Consider the following 27,216-nt stretch of genomic DNA (forward strand, 5'->3'; position numbering starts at 1 on the left):
GACGTGTCGGCGACACGGAGCCTGCGTCGATGGGAGACCACCTTGTGCGGTAAGAGGCACGAGAGTTAAACCGTGACGGAGGAAATCGATGTTGCTTGACTTTGCGAGTGGACCTCGCGTGCAGCTTGCCCAGTGGTTATAGAAACGTCACGGCGGCGGGTCTGATCCACAAGAGCTCATATTCCACGACACGCATTTAGCATGACACGGGTGTGTGTATGTGTGTGTGGGGAGCGGTAGTGTAGCGGTTAGCACGCTGCGCTACGAACCCGGCGACCCGAGTTCGACTCCCGCTCACGGCTAACACCAGTGACGATTATTAGATCGACTCAGCTTCAAAAGAGTACATCGCCACGAGGGAGCGTGGTGTTGGCTACCCACCCCCTCGTGTGCCGTTTCGGCCTTCATAAGTGCTCGCTAACAGCACTAGCCCCAACAGTCTATTAAGACTATACCGGGAGATCTTTGTCTTCATGGGGTGGTGACCATGTGGTTAGGACGCTGGCGCCGCTGTTGTTACCGCACTATATTACGAGTTCGATTCCGAATCACGGTCGAACATCAACGGAGAGTCGTAGCTGCTCCTTTCGTAGGCATCCCAGGGGTGGGGAACGGCCGTATAAGGCCCGCGAAATCATATAGTGTGGCCCTGCGGGACTCGAAATTCAATAAATCTAGGAGCAAACCTGGAAAATCAGTTGTGATTAGCAACATCATCAACACCAGCTAACATCACACGCCTCGCCAAAGAGAAGCAGTTCCAGCCATCACATTAGTGGTGAGTTAATAAAATGTTTGACCAAATCTAACGGGCAAATTTGTTAGTTGATCATTTTGTATGATGTTATAAATATCCAAATGGCCCTTGGCAGAAAAAGGGTTCCCCGCCCCTGCCCGAGGTCGAATCAGATGTGACATGAATTGCTTCAACAGTTTGTGAGACAGAGAGCACTTCACCCAGGTGCGCGATTCTGATGAAGCAAGGCTATTTGTCGAGTCCTCTCGAAGAACGATGAGGTTGGGTCCATCATCATCGTCGTCGATGTACCAATGCTTTAAACCCCCGCACTGAATAACGGGGAGACCTGTGTCGTCCTCAAACCACTCAGAGCTCACGACACCGTGGGCTCTTCACCGCCACCACCCATCACTGCGAACCAGGTCCTGCTGGGCGTGGGATTTCTTTAGATTTGGTTTTCTCAGATTTGTATCAATATTTAATTACAGATTCCCCGTATCTACACATTTGCCGGTCAACGCAAACAAGACTGTGTTAAGCGCACGTTACACAATGTACACACGCCATCGTTTTGTTTGGCAATCTTAAAGTAATGCACTTTTAACCCCTGTTTTTTGCCATCTAACCCACTCGTTCTGAACCGGGCCACATATCTGTGTAGCCCTGGTCTCGCCGGTTAACCCTTGCGGTTAGGGCTTGCGAGCTATTATGCGACACCCGGCGCGGCAGCTAAGCATCGAGTGGAATGGGTGGCACTATTCGTTGAATCACATCATCATCATCATCGTCGTCGTTACCCTCGTTTCTTTTAAAATATATAAGATATATAACGCACTTGCGATCTGTTAAAACGATTATTCAACCCTCTGCGACGACCGTCAGTCAAACCAGGTGAGTACGGTTTCCATTTCTAATCGCGATCATGGAATGTGTGTATAGGTGCGCGCGTCAGCCTGTACATCTATTATGAACACGCAACCCAAATACATTGAGAGAAAAAACACCCCCCCCGCCCCCCGAAAACGTAAACGCTTCGGCCAAAGGGCCGGCACCATGAGGAAGCCGTCTTGCACACGACAGCGGCCGCCCTTCTCAGTGTACGCAATCCTCTCTCTGCTGCTTGGTCGACGACTCCAAAACAGAAAGGACAATCGCGGTGGACAAAAATAATATTTTAAAAACGCCGATCGTCCCCCCCAACGCCCCCCCCACCCCTCCCCCACACCCACCGCCCCCCAGCCCCACCACTTCTCCCAGGCGACCCCCGTGGTGTGTGGCCCGGGCGGCCGCGGAAGGCGCAGGGCGGCTCCGCGTGGCCAGCCCCCGACTCGGCAAAGGGGCGGCGGCGATGGCCCCACGGGACCCGACCCGGCCCGGCCCGGCCCATACCGATCTCCCGAACGACGACGGCGTCCCGTGTGTAATAATAAATAAAATCAGATACTAATTTTATATATATAAAAACACAAAAATATATCACCATCTGCTCCAAGATTAAAAATAAACCCCAGTAAATCAATCCACCGTAAAACAAGTCCGTGCTCCTCCTGTCGAACTTGTAGTGGTTTTGGCCCCAAAACGAGATGGCGTTTTAGCCCGGTCCGCAACTTGGCTCAAAACATTTTTCTGCTGCGAACGAGCGCCGTTTCGTGGCTTAGTTTTGTCGCAAACGAAATTATTTCCTAAAAGTGACTCTGCCAAGTCGAACGATGAGTGAGCAGCGTTAGGTACGTACAGGATGTGGCTGGCCACGTGGCATGCTGTGGTGTTCCTCCCTGCTGTTTGCGAGCGCACCCTGCGCAAGAGTCGCTACATCTAAGTCCAACGTTTTAGAGATGTTTGCCAAGGGACAAGCGGATAAGCGATCAATGTCACGAGCGGCTATTTGGATATTTAAAAAAAGAAACGGCACATGTTGCACGTGTACGTACAACGTGGACGTACAACGTGTACGTGCGTGAGCGTACGTGGGCTGCCACGTTTCCGTGATCTTAACAAGCGCCCTGTGACTAATTCTACGAAGTCTCTGGATGATGGAGAGATTTGGCGAGTGAGGTTTTTGCAGAGCGCAATCGCTGGCCAAAAAGGAAACTGCAAAGCGCGGAGAGAATAAGCTTCGCCCGGCAGCTCCTCGGTACGGACCGGGCCAGAAGAGTCGATCCTACTCGAACCGCCGGCATGGACTGGCGGTTCGAGTCGAAGAAGGCTCAATGGAAACTAGTCCTGTAAACAAAATGAAATTCACCGCACCGTCATCATCATCTTAATCCTGACCATCGTCGTGTTAATTGTCGTCATCATCAAAACTTCACGATCGCATTTTTTGTCAAACGTTAAAAGAAACCGAACCAACTCTGTAACGGCGTGTGTCACAGACTTGCGACACCGACGAGGAGGAGGCGGCCCCGACGATCGATTCGGAACAAAGGCAACCGTTTTTTTTTGCGGTCAAGCGACGTGGAATGTTTGCATAATTTCTTTTTAACTACAGTAAACGACCACCACAGCGACAGACAACCACCTGCACTACGAGGTGTTTTTGCATCACTAATATAGAGACACCATTTAAATCTTTTTCATATTCAGCAACGACGACAACAAAAAATCTGAATAAAGAAACTGCGGTTTCCGACGGAGGATTAGGGGTCGGGTCTCTGAGAACATCGGGTGGGAGTTTATGGACACCGCCTCAAAACACTCGGGCTGATTAAGACGACTCTTCACGCGGACTAATTCCGACGCGGATTATCACACTGAACGCATCAAGTCGCCCGCGAGGGTTCTGTGTGTGTGGCGGTGGCAGGGGGGGCAGGGGGGCAGGGCGGGCGCGAGAGGCGGGCGACACGGGGAATGGCGGAGAGCTCGCGGCTGCTCGGTGGTGAGCAGCCGCGGGTTGACGACGCCATATGCGTCGCGACGGGCGAGATGACTCAGTCGTCGGCGGCGGCGGTGGAGTCGCCCCGAGGCTCCCTCTGGCTGCCCTTCTTCTGCCGCTGTTTGCTCTTCTTCAGCATGCTCACCTGGGCACACGGCGGTACATTGTCAGGCGCGCACAGCGACGCGGAAGCTCACCGCTTCACTCGGCGCAGCGCCGGGACGCGGCGACGAGGGCATCGGCCCACACCGACACCGGCATCAGACAAAGATCCCCCGTACAGCCTTAACAGACTGTTGGGACAAGTGCTGTTAGCGAGTAGCACCTATAAAGGCTGGCAGGGCACAAGAGGCGGGTGTGTGGCCATCACCACACTTGGCCGCCTTTGTCTCCCAAGTGGCGATGTTGACACACGCCACCAGGTATTCATTTGAGGCTGAGTCGATTTAGGGGTGGCCCAGGACCGATTCAGATCATCTTTGGCTGTGAGTGGGAATCGAACCTGGGTCGCCAGGCTCGGAGAGCAGCGCGCGAACCACTACACTACCGCACCCCCACACAGACACGTGTCTCATTAACACCTACACACAGCCAACATCCTCCACGGGCTCCCGTGACGTCAGAATTATCCCAATTACATCTCCGTGTGAAACAAAGGTAGCGCACACTGCCATGGCGAGGGGGTGTCGAGGGATCGTCGGTCTCTCGGAGTAGGAGCTGCCACATCCGTGGGTCTCGTTTCTATGAATTACAAAGCACGAGGCGGCAGGTGGCACAGCGCAGTGGTGACACTCACGCCTCGCGGCTAGGACAGCCTGGGTTCAATTCCCGACTCTGGGTGAGGTTTGTATGTTCTCCCCCTGTTCTGCATGGGTTTCCTCCGGGTTTTCCGGTTTAGTCCACACAATGTAAGTGGTATTTAGCCAAACATCGGCATGATAAAAAAACATATCTGTAAATTGCTTAATTGGAATGACACATAGCAGCAACAACGCCCCCCCCCCCCCCCCCATTGGGGAAACTTGGTAGGACTCTCTTTAAAAGAGTTGAGACCAAGCGAGGCTTTGCCGGGTAAATAAGCGGAAGGATGAGATTAATAATAAGGTAAGCACAGGTCTCACGGTCAGTTTGCCCTGAAATTTGCTCGATTTGGTCGTATTATGGAAATCAAGCAGCGTTGAATCTGGATAGTCCTTAAAAGGTGGTGGAGTTCCTTGGAACATCCAGGGGTTGTAGACTCGAGCTTGCAAGGTGGCCAGGAGACACCATTACAAGGGATGGATTTTTGGATACATCAATTAAGACCTTTGGTTGTTATCCCTCCCACGTACACGTGGTTTTTCTCCGGGCACTCCCGTTGATCCTCCCACATGAATTCAAACACTCATTAATTACACAAGCGAAACATCACAATGCAGGACCCTCCGGAACAAGTCTTGAGACTCCGGAACAAGTCATGAAGGTCATGGCAGTTAGGTCCATGCGAGTAGGGGGCTCAGGACAGGGAAAATCGAACAATGAATATTAATATTACGTTTGGAGGAAACAGCCAGTTCTGGTGTAGTGACCTGGTGGGGAGGGACGGGGAGGGGCAAGAGGCGGGGGAGGGGGTGGGGGCAAGGGATGGGGGGCCCAGTGCCGTCACTTACGCGGGGGGGGATGCACACAATAGGTTTTTCAGAGGTTGTCGGCCTTTTTGCGACGTTCACTTTCGAACCGTGAACAATGTTGTCAGGAGGCCAATTATTAAATCCCATTGCAAATCGTTTAATGCCCTTCAAATAATGAAACCAGGATTTTTTTTCCTTTATAACCCAAGGCATAGAAGGGAACAAAAAAAAAAAGCAGCCTCTCTCTCTGCGGGAGCAATCCCTCAAAAATCCTTTATCGCGATTGTGGCATTTCGTAGTTAAAAGTGCCGCACGGTAACAAGGTTCATCGAGACAAAGGGAGGCTCGAGTGGCCCTTCACTCGGCGGCAACTCGCGGGTGTCAACACCAATGGAGGGCCTTTACAGGCGGGCCATTTGAAGCGAGGAGCTCCTCTACATAAAGGGCTCCTCTGGGACGAAAATTAAAGAAATAAGAGCAGATTGATCTCGCAAATTTCAAGCGCGAAGCCAACGGAGGGCTTCAAAACGGATTTTTTTTTTTTTACGCGACGCGCTGCTAGAGAGGAGAGACGACAGTCGGAGAGAGCCATTATTTCATTCGGCGCGTAAACGCCAGCGTCGGCTGCCGCGCTATGCCGAACGCGAGCCGGGGCCTGCGAGCCGTGACCCGTCGCTGTTCTCGCGCCAGACGCCGTCGCCGATGGCTGCCGGCGAACGCGGGGAGGGGGGGTGGGGGGGGAGTTCCTTCATGGGCCGCGCGAGCGCATTACTTATGCAAATTTTGGCCTTTGCTGGAGTGACGAAAAAAAAAGAAACGACGACGGCAAAACGACGTCGCGGCACCACGATTGGCTGCCACCCCGCGGGTCGCCCGCCCGAGAGCGTTTCGCCTTGGGATGGGGGCGTCCGTGCGGTGTTAAGCGGGGGGGGGGTAACTGGAGGCTCAGGAGCAAGCACTCTCTCCATTGTTCGTAGCGAGAGTCGTGGACGAAAGGTCGAAGCCTGTCGGCGATTTAATTGCAGCCGGCAACGCAGATCGAAGAAGTGCTCCGCAGCTGGCAGCCAACAGCGCAAGAAGCGCAAGGCTCGCAGAGACTGCAAAGTTGTTATGTTTATGGGAGGCAGGGGAGGGAACGAGATGCGTTCCATGGTGCGGACGTGCGGCGCAAGAAGATGAAATGCACGCAGCCAACACGACCTGCAGCTCTGCGAGACGGCGCAGGGGTGGAAGCGAACGGGGAAAAACAACATGAAAAACAGAGACCACCTGAGACTTCAAAAGAAGAAGACGTCGAGAAATGGGTTCCCATTATTATGCGCGCAGGAAAGAAGCTGTTTGAAATCGTCGCCGCGTGAGCATGCGCATTTCCAATTAGCGTGCTCCACCACTCAACGGCGGCTCATTAACGAAATTGCACAATTGTAATTAGTACGCGTGAAAATTTGGTAGTTTTGATTATCGCTTCACGGATGCGCACAGCAGCGTTATAAAAAACAAAATGTCTTTGTTGGTATGTGCGATCTTCACAACAGCAGCTTCTATGCTGGAGTTGAAAATCGGCAGGGGAGAGGGGGGGGCGGAGGGCATCGCTCCATCATGGAGGACGCTGGCCAAGTTGACCAACAATCACACCCTTCGCTTTAATCATTTACAATCGTATCCAGAGGTCCACGAATAACACTGGTAAACACACTTTTTCTGGCATAAGGTATTCCAACGGTTTTAAGGTAATTTTGGGGTGCTGATTCCAAATCTGGCATCAGTTTTTGTCTATCCCATCAGGTTTTTGAGATATCAAATATTGCATTTTCAATAAAAACTGCAGAAGAAAAATATTAAATAAATGTGGATATCTACATAAAATGATATTATAAACACACTATCCTAAAAATACAGCACCATATTTTAACACTAAAGCAGTCACTGACTCGCAATAACTTGCAATCATAAGTGACAGAGTTAATTTCGGGTAAAATCAATGAAAATGGGGTATGCCGATAGCATAAAAATGAGATTTGGAATCAGCACCCTGAAATTAGTCTAAAACAGCTGCAAAAGTCCAGACCAGAATTTTTTTTTTTTTGTTGACCAGTGCAATACTCGATGTAAACCCCAGCCTCCTTCGAGCTCAAGAGGTTCGGTGGTAACAATGTGGAAATCGCGACCCGCAGGTCGCCAGTGACGGGTGTCGGAGATGGTTCATCATCCGCGCAAGTCGATCCAATGAGTACCGCTTCTTGTGAGACGTGAACTCGTCTCTCCAGGGGAATATGGAATTGCACCACTGATGCTGGAACATTGCTTGTTCGAGCAGGAAGACGCTCTGACTTTTATCAATCCACTGCTGGATGAAGGCACATTGTCGCTATCTCTCACGGCGCCGTGAGTACACGAGTAGATTTCCTCGCTCCGCCTATGCAGCTGACGTCCATCGCCAGGCGTTGCTCCCTCTCCTTCGGTTGCCACACCGTCGATAGTCTCAACCGGTGGCCATCATCCCCACCGGCGACAACGTGTCCTGCCAAACTCCGCTTCCTCTCCGAACACTCCACGAGACGTGCCTCTAAACCCGTGCCTTGTTCTCCGATCCGTGCGATTCTCTTTCCGTCTCTCGGTGGAATTCCAAGCACGTACCTCTCCACGCTTCCCTTTCCGTCATCTGCGTTGGCTCCGCCGCAAGCAAGACCTCTGCGGGCTCTCTGATTATTTAAGTAAAAATCGATTCCTCCAGCGATTAGCGGTTTGGTTACTCACCTTGTCGTGTATAACGGGAAAAAAAGTAGATGGGTTAAAAAAAAAAAGCCTCACCTCCGTTCCCAAAGTGTGCCGCTAGACGGGAGGTGACGGGTGGGGCTTGGCGACGTCATCGTCAGACACCGTCAAGCAGGGTGTGGTTTGTTGGGGGTTTCCTGCCTTCGGGAGGCAGGATGTCGGGGTGGCGAGCCGTTTTTAAACGGGCCCGGGTAACCGGTAACAATTTGGAGGCGACCAATTGACCAGATCGACAAATTGTCCCCCCTTATCAGTAACCGCCGTTGTGCGTTATGGCCGTGAAAAGAACGTCCCTCGATGGAGAAGCACGGGGGCCGGCGTCTCACCTGCGGCCCGGCCGACACGATGATGTTCCCGGGCGGCTGCAGCCACGGCTCCCCATCCACCTGGATGGGCGTCTCGCGCTGCAACACGACGCGGATAAACTGGCCTTGCGCAATGCGTATTCCGGAGCGAAGACCGCCTTGTACCTGACCCTATCGGGGGGGGGGGGGAAGAGGAAACAAACATCGAACATCATCGTCACCGTCTGTGTATCCATCGATGTCGCCTGCACCATCTCGACGTTAAAACAACCTCGGCCGATGCCGGGGCCGCTCTTCGTCGTGCTGCGGTGGTTGTGATCGGACGAGATTATCGGCAAGTACATATGTATGTTAAACTTCTTTCTCACCATATGTAGCCAACCATGCTAATTTGAGGTGTAGGGGGGAAAGGACAACAAACTAAACACAAAAATCAGTTCTAAAAATTGTTTTAGTTGTGAATCTATATGATTTCAAAGCGCATAGCTTCAGCGGCTTCCTAATATCGGAAGGGGAGAGCATTCCAGACGGCAGGAGAAGCGCATTTGAAAGCGCGATGCAGCGACCATTCTTGTTCGATGGTTAGCCAAAATCCACTGCTACGAGGATCATGGAGTTTGTGCGATGGTTTAGGTAAACTCTGCGCCTCACCGACTTCTCCTGCTGGGTCAACGGACCCCAACCCGGCTCAAGGTACACGACACACACACTAAGGTACACGAGACACACACACACTAAGGTACACGAGACACACACACACACACTAAGGTACACGAGACACACACACTAAGGCACACGAGACACACACACACACACTAAGGTACACGAGACGCACACACACACACTAAGGTACATGAGACACACACAGACATTAAGGCACACGCTACACACAGACATTAAGGCACACGCTACACACACACTATGGTACACGAGACACACACACTAGGGCACACGAGACACACACACTAAGGTACACTCACACACACAATAAGGTACACGAGACGCACACACACACACACACACTAAGGTACACGAGACACACACACACACTAAGGTACACGAGACACACACACACTAAGGTACACGAGACACACACACACACACTAAGGTACACGAGACACACACACACTAAGGTACACGAGACACACACACACACACTAAGGCACACGACACACACACACTAAGGTACACGAGACACACACACACTAAGGTACACGAGACACACACACTAAGGCACACGACACACACACACTAAGGTACACGAGACACACACACTAAGGCACACGACACACACACACTAAGGTACACGAAACACACACACTAAGGTACACTCACACACACAATAAGGTACACGAGACGCACACACACACTAAGGTACACGAGACACACACACACACACTAAGGTACACGAAACACACACACACACTAAGGTACACGAGACACACACACACACACTAAGGTACACGAGACACACACACACACACTAAGGTACACGAGACACACACACACTAAGGTACACGAGACACACACACACACACTAAGGTACACGAGACACACACACACACACTAAGGTACACGACACACACACTAAGGTACACGAGACACACACACACACACACTAAGGTACACGAGACACACACACACACACCAAGGTACACGAGACACAACAACAACAACCGCCATTCGCCACTAAGTGGCGGTGACGTCACACGAGACACACACACACACACACACACTAAGGTACACGACACACACACTAAGGTACACGAGACACACACACTAAGGTACACGAGACAAACACACACACTAAGGTACACGAGACACACACACTAAGGCACACGAGACACACACACACACTAAGGTACACGAGACACACACTAAGGTACACGAGACACACAAACACACTAAGGTACACGAGACACACACACACTAAGGTACATGAGACAAACACACACACCAAGGTACACGACACACACACACTAAGGTACACGAGACACACACACTACGTCACCGTACGGCACGCATGCCCTTCCAGGTCTGTACATACGACCTGGCTTCAGGTCTTCCCCTTGTTACAAAGGTGACATATAAACGAAACCATTTTTTTATTTATCAGGTAAGGCCCACTGAGCTATATAGCTCTTTTTCAGAAGCGATCTGGCAACAAATGATCTCAACGAAGTGGCTCATCACGTGGACATTTATAGCAGCCAAACACAATACACGCATGGGGGAAATCAGGGGGGGCAAAAACCGGAGGACCTAGAGAAAAATAAACACGACCACGGGGAGAAAATGTAAACTCCAAATATACAGCAGCAGGCATCAAGGTTGGGATTGAACCCACGACCTCGTGTATACCAGGCGAGGTAGCTAACATCTCACAGCCACCGTGGCGCCCTCATCCTTCACGGGACTCTAGGTCTTCCTGTTGGTCGCCCACCTTCCGGTGCCACTCAAGCGCCCTTGTTGGCCACTTGCCGTCCACCATCCCCACCTGGCATCGAAGGGCTCTGTTTAATCGGGTTAGCTGCTGCCTGCCATTTGAGGGCGAATCATTATTACGTTCATCATTGTTCGGTTTGGCACGGGTCGCGGCCAGCATCCCCCCCCGGGAAAAGTGGAGGGAGGGTGAGGAAGAAAAACCCGCATTACATCTCAGCCGTCGCCCGTTCACGTCACGCATCCGACGCTGGCTGAGCCGCCATGGAGAAGTCACAGCGGCGTGACGCGCGCGCTGCGACGTCGTACGGCGTTCCGCTATCAGCTGCAAGCCGGAGTAAAAAAGATGACCCTGCGGCAGCTGTTGGGGGATCACATTAACCATCTCCCCAAGGGTTAGAAGGAGAACGGAGGGCCTGATATCGAACGATGGCTCTGCCTGCTCGCTCGTCCGTGCGTCCGTCCACAGGGGATTAAATGTCACATTATTCCTAACTCACACACGCACCCATCGTGGAGTCGACCTGCGCTGAAAAAGGATTACCCGTGGGGGATTTGCGGCGTGCGTACAACGTGCCCACCGCAGCGTGCGTGCGGTGGGCGTAGTGACGCAATGCGATGAATTAAATGACCTCCCACCGCCCACCCGCCCGCCCGCGACAGCAGCACGCCGTGGCCGTGTGCGAGCTGACTCTCCGCTTGCTGTTTGGCGTCGAGGAGCGGATTTTGGTGTGGGCAGGGTTCCAGTCACCGAGATGCAGGCGAGCGTCGATCTGGGTTCCCGGTTTACAAATCGGAATAAATGACAAAAAACTGTGCCTCAGTGGAAGGCGAAAAAAAAACCGCTACCGTTACAGCGTTGTTGAGGATTCAACGTTAAGCACGGTGTTCAATTTGCATGCACAACACAAAACACTTGAACTTTATTGCGGTGATAAGAGCTCCTTAGTTGAAATAATAACAATTTGCGATACGATTGAGAGTTTTTTTCCCCTGCATTACGTCACGTTTCTGTATTTGACCAATTCATCAATGCACACTTTGATGAGTTGTGCACACTAGGAGTAACAATGATGGTGACCACCGTGATGATGACGGTGTTGTGGCAATGATAGTGATAGTGGTGGCGATGGCAGTGATACAGACGAGGGCAATGTTGACGATGAATATGATACTTAATAAAAAAAATTATGACGATGATGACAAACATGGATGATAGTGACGGTGATCAACTCCAATGAAGACCACAAAAGTGGAGACGGCGGTTTTGCGCTCACCAGCCTCGGCACCCCGGCCCTGCACCCGACCTCTCCCCATGATCCACGCACCAAGGTGCCCGACTTCCACACCAACAAGATCGAGGGGGCCGCCCACGTTAACTGGAGAGCACAGGGAGCTAATTAGCGGTGGTTTCCTGGGTGAGTGGTGGGCTGACCCTGGATGAAGTGGGGGGGTGGGGATGGGTAGCGGGGGGGGGGGCGTGTGCCGGGCTCTCATACGGCTCCTGACCTCGACCTAACACCTGATCTCGGGCCTTGCGTCCGCGCGTTAAGTCAGGTGAGATCCACGGTTGATTGGACCTGGCTCAGGATTCACGTGAAAAAAATAGAATTACAAATTAGGAGGCAGCCTCACCCCTAACTTGTTTTACATAAGGGAGCGAGACGTATGCTGTGCGCCACTCACCACCCTCTCGGCCCCCACCCACAAATAAAGCGTGGCGTGGGCACTGACTGTGACTGGGCGACATGCCTGTGATCCGCGTTCCAGCGCTTCGAAGGCAAGGGTTGGTGGATCATGCATTGCTTTGTTAAAGTCCCTACCATGCTGATTTGCCAGTTTCCACGGCAGCCGAAAGATGGTAATACAGCAAACGGGTTCATTAACCGGTCTATGGCAAGCTATGAGTGAATGGGGCTTGACGGTGATATGTTAATTACCTCGCATGGTATACACGAGGTCATGGGTTCGATCCCAAGCCTGACACCTGTAAATTTGAAGTTATTCCTGTGGTTGGGTGGATTTTTCTCTCGGCCCTCCGTTTTTTTCTAGATGATCCGTGGGTTTTCCTCTGGGTGCTCTGCTGTTTCTTCCATATGAAACAACTGCATCCTGCAAGCTAATTCAGAACCCTTTTGACTAAGTGTCGTGAGACTCATTGAAATTTTCTTGGATAAACTACATTATTACATAACCTGTTAACCCTTGTTGTTTATTAATCGTTCGTGGGTCGACTCAACCAAGGAATTAAATGACAGTCATCCCTGGAGAGGAGACTGATCGCCCGCCATAGAGATGGGGAATTTAAATCACTGGCTCAGCGGCCGCCACCGGAAATGACCGCAACTCCAATGCTCATTTCAGCAGGGAAACATTTGCAGCACCGGCTCCCGCAACTGCACTTGTATCGACCGCGGGCGAACGTCGGAGATAAAGATGAAATTAAGGGAAAAAAATGTACCCAGCAAACCCTGCTTGGAGCACAAAAACCCGCGCCGCTAAGCTGCTCTGGGGCGTCACGTGGGGCTCGCGCGCGACTCATGCCGTCCAGCGCCGTTCGATTGTCCCATCATTCCTCGCTGGAGCAACAACAGAATCAATAGCTGGAGCCGCTGCCGTCCTCTGGGTGACCCAAAGAAACCGGCAGAGGAATCATCTGCTCCGATTAGCCGAGTTCATCTATGGCGGGACTGATCAACGAACGTCCGTGGACGGATGCTAGTGGAGCCACGATCTCTCTTCCCCGCACAGAAAGGAGGCTCTGCCCCCACCCCATCCCTCTCCTCCCTTCACCCACCCCCCTCCCTCCTTAGCCGATCGCGACCCCTGTAACCGCAGCCATTCACCAGGGCCGTCAGGTCGAGACGGGTTCACCTGCGGCGCAGGGCGGTTGCGCGCATGTACATTTAGTTGCGCCGCGTACGCATGCACTTACCCGCATGCTTGCACTCGTGTGTTATCATGAGCAAGCGATCGTGCTCGCTGAAGGCACATGATTAATTTGGGCAAGAAAGAACCGCTGCTGTGCAAATACTAATTTAGGCGCGTAGGCACGCGCACGCGCAGACACGTGTGCGCAGCACGTGCAGGACGCAAGTCGTATTTCTCAAAGCTGGCATGTTAGCCAATTCCCACGGACAACAGCGGGGCGCTGTTTACATTTGCTAAATAAAATGAGCACCGCTGTGAGATTTGCGTTGGCTCAGTCACGAGTGAGTGAGTTTGGGAGAGTGTGCCTGCGTGTTGGTGTGTGTGTGTGCGCATGCACACAGACACAAGGTGTGCGTGTGTGGGGCTCGGCAGCGCAGTGGTTAGGGCACTGCGCTTTGACCCCGGCGACCTGAGTTAAATTCCTGCACATAGCCAACATCGGTGACGAATATCTGAGCCGGTCCTGGGCCTCCCCTAGGTTGACTCAGTCTTAAATGAGCATTTAGTGCGCTGTGAATACATCAGCAATGGGGAGACAAAGGCAGCCAGGCGTGGTACTGGCCACCCACCCCCTCGTGTGCTCTGCCGGCCAAAAGAAGTGCTCACGAACACCAACTGCCCCAGCGGCCTGTGAGAGGCTCTATGGGAGATCTTTGTATAGTTTGTTTAGCCGGCCCCGATCCCCGGTACGGAGGCCTCAGCGGTGGCCTCGAGGGCGTCCTGGCCCCAGCGGTCTCAGCGGAGCGCCGGGGTGAAATAACTTAACCTTTCTGATCAATGATTGATGCCGGATCAATAGAGCGAAGTGGGTGGGATATTGTTCTGTGGAGCGCCGGCCCAGCAGAAGGCAAAATCCACAAAAGGCAACACCATGGTAAATAATTAAAGAAATCACAGGGGGCAGCGGAAATGCGAAAAATGAATTGGGGAAATGGGACGACTGCGGGCGCATTTACTATTTAATGATTGTTTTTCTTGCTATATGCGCGAGGCCAGAAGTGCTATGTTTTATTAATTCTTCTCTTTACTTTCACGCGGCACGTAAAAAAATATCAGGATCGCAGCAGGACCGGTTACTTAAGGGGCCACCCTTGGGCGGTCGCGGTTGATGCATTGCACTTTGCCAGCGCTTAATTTGGCCGAGACGGCGGCACAAAAACAAGGCCCCCCCTGACCCCCCCCCCCCTCTCCCGCAGTACCCCCCCCCCCCCTCTCTCGCTGCAACACCCCCCGCTCTCTCGCTCCGGCACGTGCGCAATGCGGGACACCGTGGGATGCTGGGATTTCTAGAAGCCGGGCGACAGGCGAGAGAGAGAGTACTCGGGAGCGATGCGGACGAGAAGGGCCCGGCATTGATCGACGGGCGAGAGATGAGGGGACGGTCACCCCCCAACCCCCAGAGGCAAGGAATAGGACAAACCGTGGCGGTGAGGAGGAGACGAACGTTCGATGTCAGACGGCCGCTCGCTCGCTCCTCGCTCGACCAACTGCCGCTGCCTCCCTTCCGCGGATCTCCAGATTGATGAAAGACACTACCATCCCCCACCCCCTACCCACACCCCCTTGCTAAGGAATGAGTCCAGAGGGAGGACACCACATGTGTGGCATGTTAATTAAATTAATTAGAAGTTCACAATGCCCACGGGGGAGGGGGTGAGGTGGGCCCAAGGGTCAACAGGCAAAAAGAAAAGAATATGTCAGGGAGCGCGTGATTACATAACGGCAAAGATGTTTCTGCCGGGCGTCCTCACGTACCATGTGCATGACGCCCGTGACCCCCACGACCTCCAGGAGTCCATCGTGCATGCACGGCTTGCTGAACTTCCCCTCACTGTCCGAGCCCCACAGATCAGCTCCAGAGCCCCAGCTGATGAACACAAGCCCACGGGATCACAGGTCAGTGGCATAGCAAGGCCAGCACATACCTTGCCTTAGCCCATCACACCTTCAAACACATTGCTCAAAAGCATTAGACCAGATCTAGTTCTGTAACGAGGCAACATTAATGATGATGGTGGCGAGGCATTCATCCGGTAGTGGAGAAATGATGGCCAATGATGACGAGGATGATGAATATGTACGAGTTCTGAATTTGTGCATACGTGTGCACACGTGTATGTGTGCGAGTTGCCTGTCGACACACGTGTATGTGTGTGAGTTGCCCATGGACACACGTGTATGTGCACGACATGGAGCGACAGTAGCCCACAAATGTGGGGGGGGGGGGGGGGGAAGGCGACGGTACAGGGGATCATTCATATAGCAATTGATAAACCACGGCTCACGATGGCAATCATGACAACGGTCACGATGACGACGGTGTGCCGATGACAACAGTAACGATGACGACGGTGATGACCGTGAAAAAATGACGATGTTCACGACAACGGCGATGACGACGATGACGGTGGTGGTGGCGCCGCGGTCGCTGCCGCCGAACGCGGCACGTCGCACCTCGGGATGTTGAGGAAGATGAGCCCTTCCACGCTGGGCAGGTCGATGTCCACGTTGTCCACCTGCACCTTGATGTCCCGGTGGAGGTTGCGGTTGTGCGTGATCTTCTGCAGCCCCACCTTCACGTACACGCTCTTGTTGTGCAGCCTGGGCAAAGGAGGGCGGCCGGACGATCACACGGAACCCTCTCGAGTCTCTCTCTGTCATTCCGGAGGGAGCCGGCGAAGAGGGGTTAGGCCGCCAGATAAAACGACATCACGGAACGTGAGTCAGTCAGTCGTGCAGTCCATCCCAAAGGACAATGATTTCTCTTGCATCGGGAGAGATGGAAATCCTTCGGTATTCTAAACGATTGTTTGGTTTTTTCGCTTGCCACTAACAAGACCAGCGATTGAACGACCCACACCCTTCCACAGAGATCACACGCACAGTGGGCCGAGGGGAACTCCTGAGACGCAGCAACCACAACTTCTAACCCTCGTCTCCTGGCTTGGTGTTGTTTCTCCATGTCTTCAAGACGCTGTCTCTCACAGCTTTTCCCACAAATTTACAGAAATCTTCCACATCTTCTCAAATTTGAGTGAAGCACATCCTTACAGCGCAAAAGCTGACTTCCTCTACTTCACGTAACGTATATACTGCGGCGGCAGGGCGGTGGTGGAGTTGGTAACGCTCGTGCATCACAGCTACAAGGGCCTAGGTTTGATTGCCGACTCCGGCAGCCTTTCTGTGCATTGCTGCTACGTTCTTCCCGCTGTTTTGCGTGGGGTTTTCTCTACAGGTTTTGCAATACTCCAAAAGCTAAAATAAAAGGCGAAAAGAACGTGCAATGCAACCGGTACTGGTCAAACGTTTAAACCCTGAACATTCACACTGCAAATCACTCAATTGGGATCACACACAACAGCGGCAACATCGCCCCCTACTGCGAAAACTTGGCTATGATGCTCATGACAAAGATTCCTGAGAATCTGTGCGGCTTTCTTGGGTAAACAAACGGAACGATAAAATTATTGTTCACTTGGAATAGGGAACAATATATATCCATATATAACTATATATAATATATCCTACGTATATATGTAGGATCTGTCTTCTGTTTGCATTGCTACTTAAAAGTATTCGGTTGATACTATACGAATGCAAACCGTCTTTGTTTCGTTTCCTTATCATCACCTGCTGTTGAACTTCCCCGGGTCCTCCTCTCTGGCGTTGTGGAACCCCAGGCTGAGATCGGCATCGACGCCAATCCCAAAGTAATTGTTCATCTGCACGATCTGGTACGGCAGAGTGGGGTGTGGGGGGGCGAGGGGAGGGGGGGCAGCGAAGTGGGGGCAGCATGGTCAGCAAACACCAAACGCCGGGAGGGAAAGGTCACCCGCAGAACAACCACACATGCACGCACAAGCGTAAACATATGCTCCTGAACGTCGAGCCGACGTGCGGGGGGCAGGGAGACGGGCGTTGGCCTGCCGCAGTGAGAGCGTGGTGTAGTTGAATGCGTAGCACCGGATAAATTTGCGTTGGGACAATAGTGTAACGTTCCTCCTGTTCCTGCAAACCTCCAGGGAAAGAGGCGGTGGGGGAGAGCCGAACTCATGGCAAAAGTGGCACGCAGATCCCACCGAGAACCCTCGCCACGTTGACGTTAATACTGAAAAGATTTTCAGTTTGTTTATTGCGATTTTTGTAATCGCCCTTTCCCTTACTCTCCGTTTCATCCCCGAGCTAAAAAGCCAGTTTTATTAATCCAAAACGAAATTACAACTTCAAAGTAAAGATTCATAAGGTGTAGTGTCACAGTGTAACAGCAAATGTGTGACCATGTGCGAGTGTGTGAGTGTGGGGAGCAGTAGCGCAGCGGTTAGCTCGCGGCGTTAAGAACCCGGCGACCCGAGTTTGAGTCCCACTCATGGCCAACACCAGTGACGATTATATGAACCGGTCCCGGGCCTCCCCTAGATCGACTCAGCCTCAAGTGAGTCCCTGGTGCGATATGTAAACATCGCCACTGGGGAGACAAAGGTGGCCGGGCGTGGTGCTGGTTACCCACCCCCTCGTGTGCCGTGCAGGCCTTCATACGTGCTCGCTCACACCACTTGCTCCAACAGTCTGTTAAGGCTACACGGGGGACCTTTATCTTTGTATGAGTGTGGGTGGATGAGTGACAGTGGCACCGAGCACGTGCTGGCCTTCGTGGGTGCTCGCTAGCGGCATGGTAGTGTGCGTGTGAACATGCGTGACGGTGTGCGCACAAGAAAAATAACAACCACATACGCACGCACAAACATAAACAAACGTGCATCCTTATCATACACACTCGTGTGTGTACTTACATACACGTGTCCAAATACACCGACCGATACACACACATTCACACGAATCCAAAAATACATTATATAGCCTTAAAGACAACTGTTGGGATAAGCTCTGTTCGTGAGCGCCCATTAAAAATGCCGTGGCAGATGAGGAGATGGTGTGTGTGATTAGCATCACGAGACCACCTTTAGTCTCCCCAGTTCTGATGTTTATACAGTCCCATATACTAATTTAAGGCTGAGTTGACCAAGGGCATTCCCAGGACCAGCTCTCTATGACCGGAAACCAAACCCAGGACCACCTAGGACCTTGGCGCGGTGCATGAAGCACAGCGCTACCACTCCCCAACATTAACAACGGCTGGCACGTGCTGCCAAGTGACGGTGAATTGTGCCAGAATAGGTGTATTGTGAGGCCGTTGTGTAAAATGTGGAAGGCTCGCTGGCAGGAGGTCAAGGGACAGACCCAGGTGTTATGAGTTAACTGCATGACATGAATCGCAGATGTGCCACCTGTGCTCCCCGCTGTGCCAATTTCCCAACAAAACAAATTGACAAAGACCCCTGGTATAGCCTTAACAGACTGTTGGGACAACACAAATTGACACACACAGACACACAGACACATATCAAAGACAAAGATCCCCCATATAGCCCTAACACTGTTGGGGCAAGTGCTGTTAGCGAGTAGCACAGCACACAAGGGGTTGAAGGAGGCCAGTACCACGCCGGGCCAACTTTTTATCCCTCGTGGCGATACACACTGCACCAGGTACTCATTTGAGGCCGAGCTAACCTAGGGGAGGCCCAGGCCATGAGCGGGAATCGAACTCGGGTCACCGGGATCGTCGCGCGGTTCATTTAACTACGATGCCACCGCTCCCCCTCCCACAACAAGCACGAACATGCACGCACGCCCACCCTGGGCATGCTGGTCCGTTCTTGTGCACACTCGGGCTCGTTGGCGTCCAGCAGAATGGTCCAGCGGTCCATCTTCACCTCCTGGGCCTCGTCAACGTTGATGAGCACGGAAAGCGGGTCCTCCCCGGAGTAGCCCGGGCCCCAGCGCAGCACCCGTGCCAGGTCATTACCTGTGACAATAACAGAACTCAAGAGTATAGCGATGTTTTTTTTTATCCATCTGTGCGGAGCTTTGAGCGCTGCCTCCCCTCGTATGCCTTGGGTTTTCTCCAGATACTCCGGTTTCCTCCCCCACCCATGAATGGATTTGAGACTGAGTCTTTCTTTTTGTTGGTTAAATAATATATTTTTTTGTTGGTTAAATAATATTTTTATTAACCCTGAGCCCTGTTTTAATAGGTGTTCTCCAACATGCTCCATACTCTGACCCCAAGCACTTTAACCTTGAACCGTCGACCCTACCAGCAAGTAGTACATTTCACCCAAACGACCCTCTGCTGTAGCCACGGTGACCCGGCTCACTGTGGGTGTTGTGGGGCGGAGTGGGGGGGGTGGAGGGCTCGGCTCACCCGTGCCGAGCGGCAGGATGGCGACGGGCGGCTGTGTGCAGGCGAGCTTCAGCTTGATGTCCTCGAGCAGCGACAGCACCCAGCCCACTGTGCCGTCCCCGCCGCACACCAGCAGCCGGAAACGCGGCACCTCCCGGAATACGTGGAGCCTGCGCGGAGGGAATGCCGTGCAATGTTAACGATTCGTCAGATGTCGAGAGTCGCGATTCCATTTCAAGAGACCGCCTGCCCCCTGGGCCTAATTGACGCTGCCCTCCAGGCCACCGGAAGTGGGGTAGGCCAAAATGGGCAACTTGGCCCCGGAACCCCACACAAAAGACGCCCCCCGCTGCCCCCCACAAGGTGCCTGTTCCTTCTGTCGCTAACACATAAGGAGACCCCACGTGTCATTCTGCCGCGGCTGTCCCAGAGGCTCACTAGTGCTGGCCCAGCTGCCTGCTTGGCGCAACGGGCCTCCTCATCTGTGCCCGGCAAATGCGGCCTTTGGCGTGGGAACCGGACGCGCAGGCGAGGTCGGGATCATCGGGTACGGGTGCTTGACTCGTCGGCGGCAGAGCCCCGGGGTATCACCCAGTCGCCCACAATGCGCCCGACCACGTCACATCTCGGAAGCTAAGCAGGATGGAGCCTGGAAAGCGCTGCCGTGGGCGATCGCCATAGGTCAAGAGTCAGCAACCTGCGGCTCCGGAACCGCATGCGTCACGTTATTTATTAAGGACCACCGTCTGTAATTCACATGCATGCATTGCGTTCGAAACAAACGGCTCTTCTTGTTATTTTGGTTGCCGATCCTTGCCATAGGCGGTGACTGCGTGGCGTGCAGCAGAGGCGAAACCCGCCATCATACCGTACTTCTACACTCCCCCATTTCCGCCAACCCACACCGACCGGCGTGGCGAGGTTTGTTCAAGGGGACCTCCGCAAGTCGTGCGGCTGCAGTTGCGGACGCCCTCATCCAGCAGCGGATTCAGCAACAGGTGCCGCATGTGCACACGTCACGGTCCCTCCCGCCCCCGCGAATCGCCACCCCCTGAACCCGCCGACCCCAGCCCGGGCACGTACCCCGGCAAGGGGCCTCCGCAGGCCAGGTCGAACACCTGGTGGGGGTTGACCGCCTTGCGGAAGCTGTGAAGCAGCTCGCGACCCTGCATGCCCCCGCTCCGTGGGTTGATCAGCACCAGCAGGGGGTGGCAGCTGCGTGGCATCTGCTCCGGCTGGGGGTGTAAGCGAGGGTGTGTGTGTGCGAGGAGAGAGGGGAACGTACGTATATTCATGTGTATGCGCGCATGAACGTGTGCGAGAATGTGGGTGAGCGTGTGTTTGTTTGTGCGTTTACATGTACATGTGCAAGTGTGCGTGAGTGCGTGAGTGTACGCATGCGTGCAGGTGTATACGTTCAGGTGTATTTGCGTATGCGTTCAGGTGTATGTGCGTATGTGTTCACATGTACGTGTGTGTGCATGAGTGTGGCCGTAAATACATGTGTGTCAACGTGTGTGCATGTATTGCGGCACATATGAGTTGGGGCACGTGTGCGCGTGCATGCATGTATGAATGTGCGTGTGTGTGTGCACAAGGCGAGAGCGAAATGATTAGTGCACAGCATTGCGATCCCAAGTCTGGCGTCCACAGCACCAAATAACCCAGAATGCACCTGATCTCGAAAGCTAAGCAGGCTCGAGTCTGGAAAGTGTTTCAATGGGCGACCACCACACATTAACGTATCTTATCGTCTGCGGGGCTACGTTGTGGCTAGCAGAGGGCAGTGCTGCAAAATCAATTGTTGTACTGTATCATTACATTCCCATGGCCCGTACGGCGCGCAGAGGCCCTCCTCCATCCAGCAGTGGGCCGAACAAAGGGCTGCCACGTGTGTGTGTCGTTACTGTGCGACGAGCGCTCACGATCAGCGTAGGGAGCAGGTTGATGCTAATGATCTTGTCGTCCACCGTGATCTTGTTGTCGTTGGCCAGACGGAACAGGCGCTCTGCCTCCGCGCACGACGACACCTCGAGGGCCACCGCGCCTACAGGGAGGGGATGGAACGGAGAAATGTGAGATTACGGGAAGGGGGCACACGGGCAGTATGGGCGGCACAAGGAGGAGGTGCTAAGAAGGCACGGGACATGATGGAGAGTAAGGTTTTTTTTTCTGAGCTATTCTGGTTTGGATGAACCAAGACTCACCCACCAAAATGAGTCTCGACACTCAGTAACGGACAGTTATCACATGTCCCTCTCCGTGTGTCTCTGTGTTCTCTCTCTACGTGTGTGTCTGATCTGTGTCTCCGTGCCCGTGTTTTGTCTCTCTCTCTCAAATTTAGCATTCTTTGGAAGAACGTTAATCAACCAGGTAGGATGTTGACTGTTGTGTTAGCCGACTCTCTGGGTTGTATTGCATTATATTTCTAAGTTTGCTATGTTTGTTTTCTCATTCATTCGTACCTGATGATGGTTGCTTGTGTTGCAATCGAAACGTCGTATTCTATTATTTAATTTATTTTCTTTCTACGTGACTTAACCAAAAGAACGAAAGAGTAATTCCAGCAGTCACGAAAGCTTAGAATCGAGTTTGTTATCACAGAAGTTACATTCATGCCGTTTGAGAAAAGTGATCATCATCAAAATGCCGGTTTCCTGCGCGATCACTGCTGACCACACCATGACCGGCAACTCACTGCACTCGCAGACCTGGTTTAAATCAGCCTCTCGGCGGTGCCATCCAAGGGTCTCCTGACTCAAACATACGCCGGCTGAGCCGCCAGGCCACCTGGCAATGTTTCACGGCCGAGTGGGCCTCATGTTTCACAGCAGGTGGATCTCAACGTTTCACAGTGAGTGGATCTCAGTGTGAGCAGAACTGCTTGTTAAGGCCTTTTGTTGTTGTGGCCAGGAAACATTACATCCGCCGAGGTGCCCGGCCACCCAAGGACACGGCTCACATTTTCACAACAAACTGTAAAACTCTGGATCCAATCACGACGAAATTTTCCCCACATCTCACCCTGCACCAATGCTCAGACCTTTATCAATTTTGGGGCAGATTGGCTATTAAATACCTTCATGCAATTTAATTAAGCAGAAATCAATGTCATGCCGTGTGCAGGTGCAATTAGCGCGCGTGCGCCAATGATTGGGAGCGCATGCGCCGGACGTGCGTCCTTTTGCGTCCACGTGAACGCGTTTTATAAGCGCACACGTTTCTCTGCACGGTCGATTTCCTGGCTCACGGGCTTGTTTTTATATATGAAGAAACCCTGCATGAGCAAGTACCTTGTTTGGAGTAGATTTGCGTTATAGTTGCCGTGTTTTCTGAAAAAAGAAAAGCGTAAACATTGTTTATCACGTGGGCATTACAAGGGGAGCATTAACGCAAGTTAGTTCACATCACAAGGTTAACCCGAAATTACCCAGCCAGTACATAAAAATAAAAAAATAAAAAACACAATGACGCATTTTCACTTTATATTACCAATTAAAATATTTCGCTTTAAGATTTTCAAAAAACCTTCAATTGGTTCATGCGCAATTATAATTTTTATAAAAAGATGTGAGGTTAAAAGGAAAATAACCACATTGTCTCTGAAGTGTGAAATGTGTTTCATTACCAAGCCTGGCGCAGGCCCACACACACGAACACAATCCCACACTATATAAATGTACTAACGCACACAATAATACTTACACACCAGCATGCGCAATTACGCACCGATGCACACATTATTTAATACACCCACACACACAGACACACAGACATGTATGCATACACCAGCACAAATACACACAAAATAAATAAGCACACAATACGCCTCCTTCACATGTCTATCCCCTCGCATAAACAATACGAGTAATAGTATGTGTAGCACAGCCCATCAGCCACACGGCCTTCTGGGAGCGCTTCATTTCAGCAGTATTGGTTCAACACAAGCAAAATTGTTGATCGGTTTGGATTTTCAGTCTCACCAGCAGCGGAGCTTACTTGAACCAGGATGGTGAACTGCCAGATGTATATCAGCAAGGACACTCTCTAGGCTAGTTATGCGAGCTATCTGAGACCTGTTAGATACGGGTCTTATACAACAACAGCCGCCATTCGCCAATAAGTGGCAGTGACGTCACCACGGCGCTCGTGCCAGGCCACAAAGATCCCCCGCATAGCCTTAACAGACTGTTGAGCAAGTGCTATTAGTGAGCACCTATAATAGTGGCGATGTTTACACACCACACCAGGTCATTTGAGGCTGAGTCGACCTAGGGGAGGCCCATGACCTTCAAATAATTGACACTGGTATTGGCCATAAGCGGGAATCAAACCTCGATTCGCCAGGTTTGTAGCGCAGCGCACTAACCACGACACTACCGCTCCCCAGGCCACACATACAGGCACACAAGCAGGCACGCGTGCAGATCTTCATCTCGAGGCCATGGCAGCGGCATGGACAAGCCGCGCGGCAGAGCGGTGCACGGGAGCCAAGGTCGCACACGCACGGTGCCTTCTGGTGAGCGTGACGTACGCACGCGCCCCGGCGCACAAGATGGGTGGCTATCGCGGCTCAGGGTAACTCGTACTCAATCTCGCGGTACAGATAAGGCAGCGCCTATCACCGCCCGCGACTGTGTGCGGCGCACACTCGCGTGAGCGCGCACACGCACGGCACGCACACACGCAGAACAACGGCCGCTGCCATTCGCTACGATGTCACCATGGCACAAGTGCCAGGTTAGGTGCATTTTGAAGCCGCGAGAAAGCTTCGAATGCACGTGTGCAGGAAGTCAGAGGACAGACCCTGGTGTTGGGTGTTATAGACTGGGGAAGGCTGGCGCATGAACCACCTGTGCTCCCTACTGCATACAAAGATCCCCCAATAGCCTTTTAATGCTCAGGCTGCTGAGGCAAGCACTGTTAGCGAGCGCCTATGAAGACCAGCAACGGTACTCATGGGGGTGGTGTGGCCAGCACCAGGCCTGGTTTTATTTGTATGTGTTTGGGTGAATTGTTTACCTTTCTTGTACTTTGCACTATCATGTTTTTGTACTATTTGTTGTAGTAACGTTCTTACCCCGTGCCCCTACTGTACATTCGTGAAAACTAGGTTTATAGCTCATTGTATTCCTCCAGTATAAATACATATTCGGATTCTGGTTGCCCGTGTCTCCCCGGGGCTAAGGTTTACACACTGAACCAGGTACTCATTTAATGCCGAGTCGACCAAGGGGAGGGTCCACGATCGGGTTCAGACATTGGCGAGGAAACATACTCGGGATCGTAGCAGAGTGCACTAATCACTACTCCGCGACTCCCCAATGCGTACACACACATTAAAAAATCGCACGCACTCACCATTGAGTTTTACGTGCGTGCGCAGCAGGGAGAGGTAGTCGGGGGCAGCGAGGCCGGGGGGAAGCCCCCCCACCAGCAGCTGGGTGTTGCCGTCCCCATCCAGTTTTGCCGTGATGTAGAAGCGCGTCAGGTTTATCCGCTGCACTGAAAGCTGCACGCACGCACACACATGGATACCCGCACAAACACAGGCATGTACACACACATACACACACGCGCACAAACACCCACACACACATACAAGCACACACACCCACCGGCACATACATACATACATACACACGCACAAAGATCCTCTGCTTAGCCTTAAAAACTTCAAGGGGAAATGCCGTTATAGCGAGCACCTATTTAGATTGGCTTGGTACACGAGAGGGTGGTGTAGCCAGCGCCACAGATGTCTGATGTTTACACACTGCACCAGGTGCTCATTTAAGACTGAGCTGACCATGGGGAGTCTCAAGACACAGTTCGGATACCATGCCATCACTGAAGTTGAGCACGGCTGGGACTTGAACCCAGGCTGCCGCTGGGATTGCAGCGCAGTGTGCGAACTGCAGTGCCACCGCTCTCCGTATGCGTAAACGCACGCTCGTTACTCGCACGGTTGCACAAGTAGCGCCGCACCCTCTCATCCAAGGAAAGGGCTTTAAATGTCGAGGATTATTAAGTGTTTAAGAATAAATCGTGTTTTCCGATTCATTTATTTCATTTCAATTATATTCCCATTGTGCTGTTGTCTGGCGTCACATCGTTTCATTTATGGCCCTTTTGTTAATCCACTGCTGGATGAAGGCCTGCCCACGCCGTGGGGGTCATTGGGGATTGTTTGCCCATACTTCACCCCACTTGCTCAGTGCGGGATGGTGAAGAGGACGGGACCAACACTGGTTTGGATATCAGAATCTGGATATTAATTTATACCGGATGATCCGATGAGCTATAAAGCACTTTTTCACAGATGTCCAGTGTATCACTCGCCATGAACGGGAAATTGTGCTCGTGTCGCGCGGGTTTGTGGCACGGCGCGCGAACCGCGGGCACCCCCCCCCCCCCCCGCTGCCCCAGCCGTGTTGCTACAATGAAGACAGCTGTGGTGCCATCGCATTGCTCCAGGGATCGGCGCCGGAAGATGACCTCGCAGAACTACTTCCGAAGCCTCTTCGAAATAATTATTTTTTTTGTATATATACAAATCACTGGCAAACATTTAATATGCCCAACCAATAGGATTTGCCGCCTGCCAATCGAAGCTAAAATTTTGTAATCCTCAATCCAGAGTTTTGCCGAGTTAAGTGAAAAAAAGCCAATCCTAACAAGGTTTATTTTTGCGTGTGCAGTCATCGCTAAGTAGGTTGAGATGTTCCTCTCAATACACTGGAGATCAAAGTCTCATTCCTAGCAGTTCCATTCTGGATTGGAGCCCAGGTTTCTCAGTGGTGCGGTCTCACTGCTATGACACTGCCATTATGGTCATTATGATCCCCAACCCCTCCGCCTCACCGCACCCAGGTCACCCGGCCACTTCTGTCCCGTGCTTTCCTTTCTCCGAGCAGGTTTAAAGCAGTGAAAAACCTGTCTTTAATGGCGATTATCATCAAATAATGTTGATGCAACACTGCTGCGAGTTACAATTATTATTTACACGCGTAATGCATGATAATCTCACAAAACGTAGAATGAGCGTACATTCTAGATTTGAAGCTTTCATGACTGCAAGGATTCATACTCTTAGGCTTTATCGGTAAAGTCACGTAGGTATTATTACTTCTATTAATTTTATTTTTTAGCTACGTGACTTAACCGAAAAAGCCTAAGAGTAATGAGCATACAACAAATATGTAGTAATATTTCATGACTTAATTCGATGATAGCCTTGAGAAATCTCACGACTATTTTTTTACGGGGGTCTCTTGCATTGAGACGTTTGGCCAATTCCA

The 27,216-nt window shown here is 52.1% G+C and overlaps 1 protein-coding gene across 1 annotated transcript in view; it reads right to left on the minus strand.

Annotated features, from left to right (window-relative positions):
• Window positions 1-1,979: 1,979 nt before the first annotated feature.
• Window positions 1,980-27,216, minus strand: part of DGKQ (diacylglycerol kinase theta) — a 71,017-nt gene continuing 45,780 nt past the window's right edge. Inside the window, exons 14-24 of the mRNA XM_078861328.1 lie at window positions 25,280-25,430; window positions 23,212-23,250; window positions 21,844-21,965; window positions 21,002-21,153; window positions 19,940-20,088; window positions 19,371-19,540; window positions 17,308-17,408; window positions 16,132-16,278; window positions 15,433-15,544; window positions 8,326-8,475; window positions 1,980-3,759 (exon numbers count right to left, since the gene is read on the minus strand). Coding sequence (XP_078717454.1) covers window positions 3,670-3,759; window positions 8,326-8,475; window positions 15,433-15,544; window positions 16,132-16,278; window positions 17,308-17,408; window positions 19,371-19,540; window positions 19,940-20,088; window positions 21,002-21,153; window positions 21,844-21,965; window positions 23,212-23,250; window positions 25,280-25,430 — 1,383 coding nt within the window. The 3' untranslated portion in view covers window positions 1,980-3,669. The remainder of the gene's footprint in view (window positions 3,760-8,325; window positions 8,476-15,432; window positions 15,545-16,131; window positions 16,279-17,307; window positions 17,409-19,370; window positions 19,541-19,939; window positions 20,089-21,001; window positions 21,154-21,843; window positions 21,966-23,211; window positions 23,251-25,279; window positions 25,431-27,216) is intronic.

The sequence above is a fragment of the Lampetra fluviatilis genome, chromosome 12, assembly GCF_964198595.1.
Source record: "Lampetra fluviatilis chromosome 12, kcLamFluv1.1, whole genome shotgun sequence".
Classification (NCBI taxonomy): Eukaryota; Metazoa; Chordata; class Hyperoartia; order Petromyzontiformes; family Petromyzontidae; genus Lampetra; species Lampetra fluviatilis.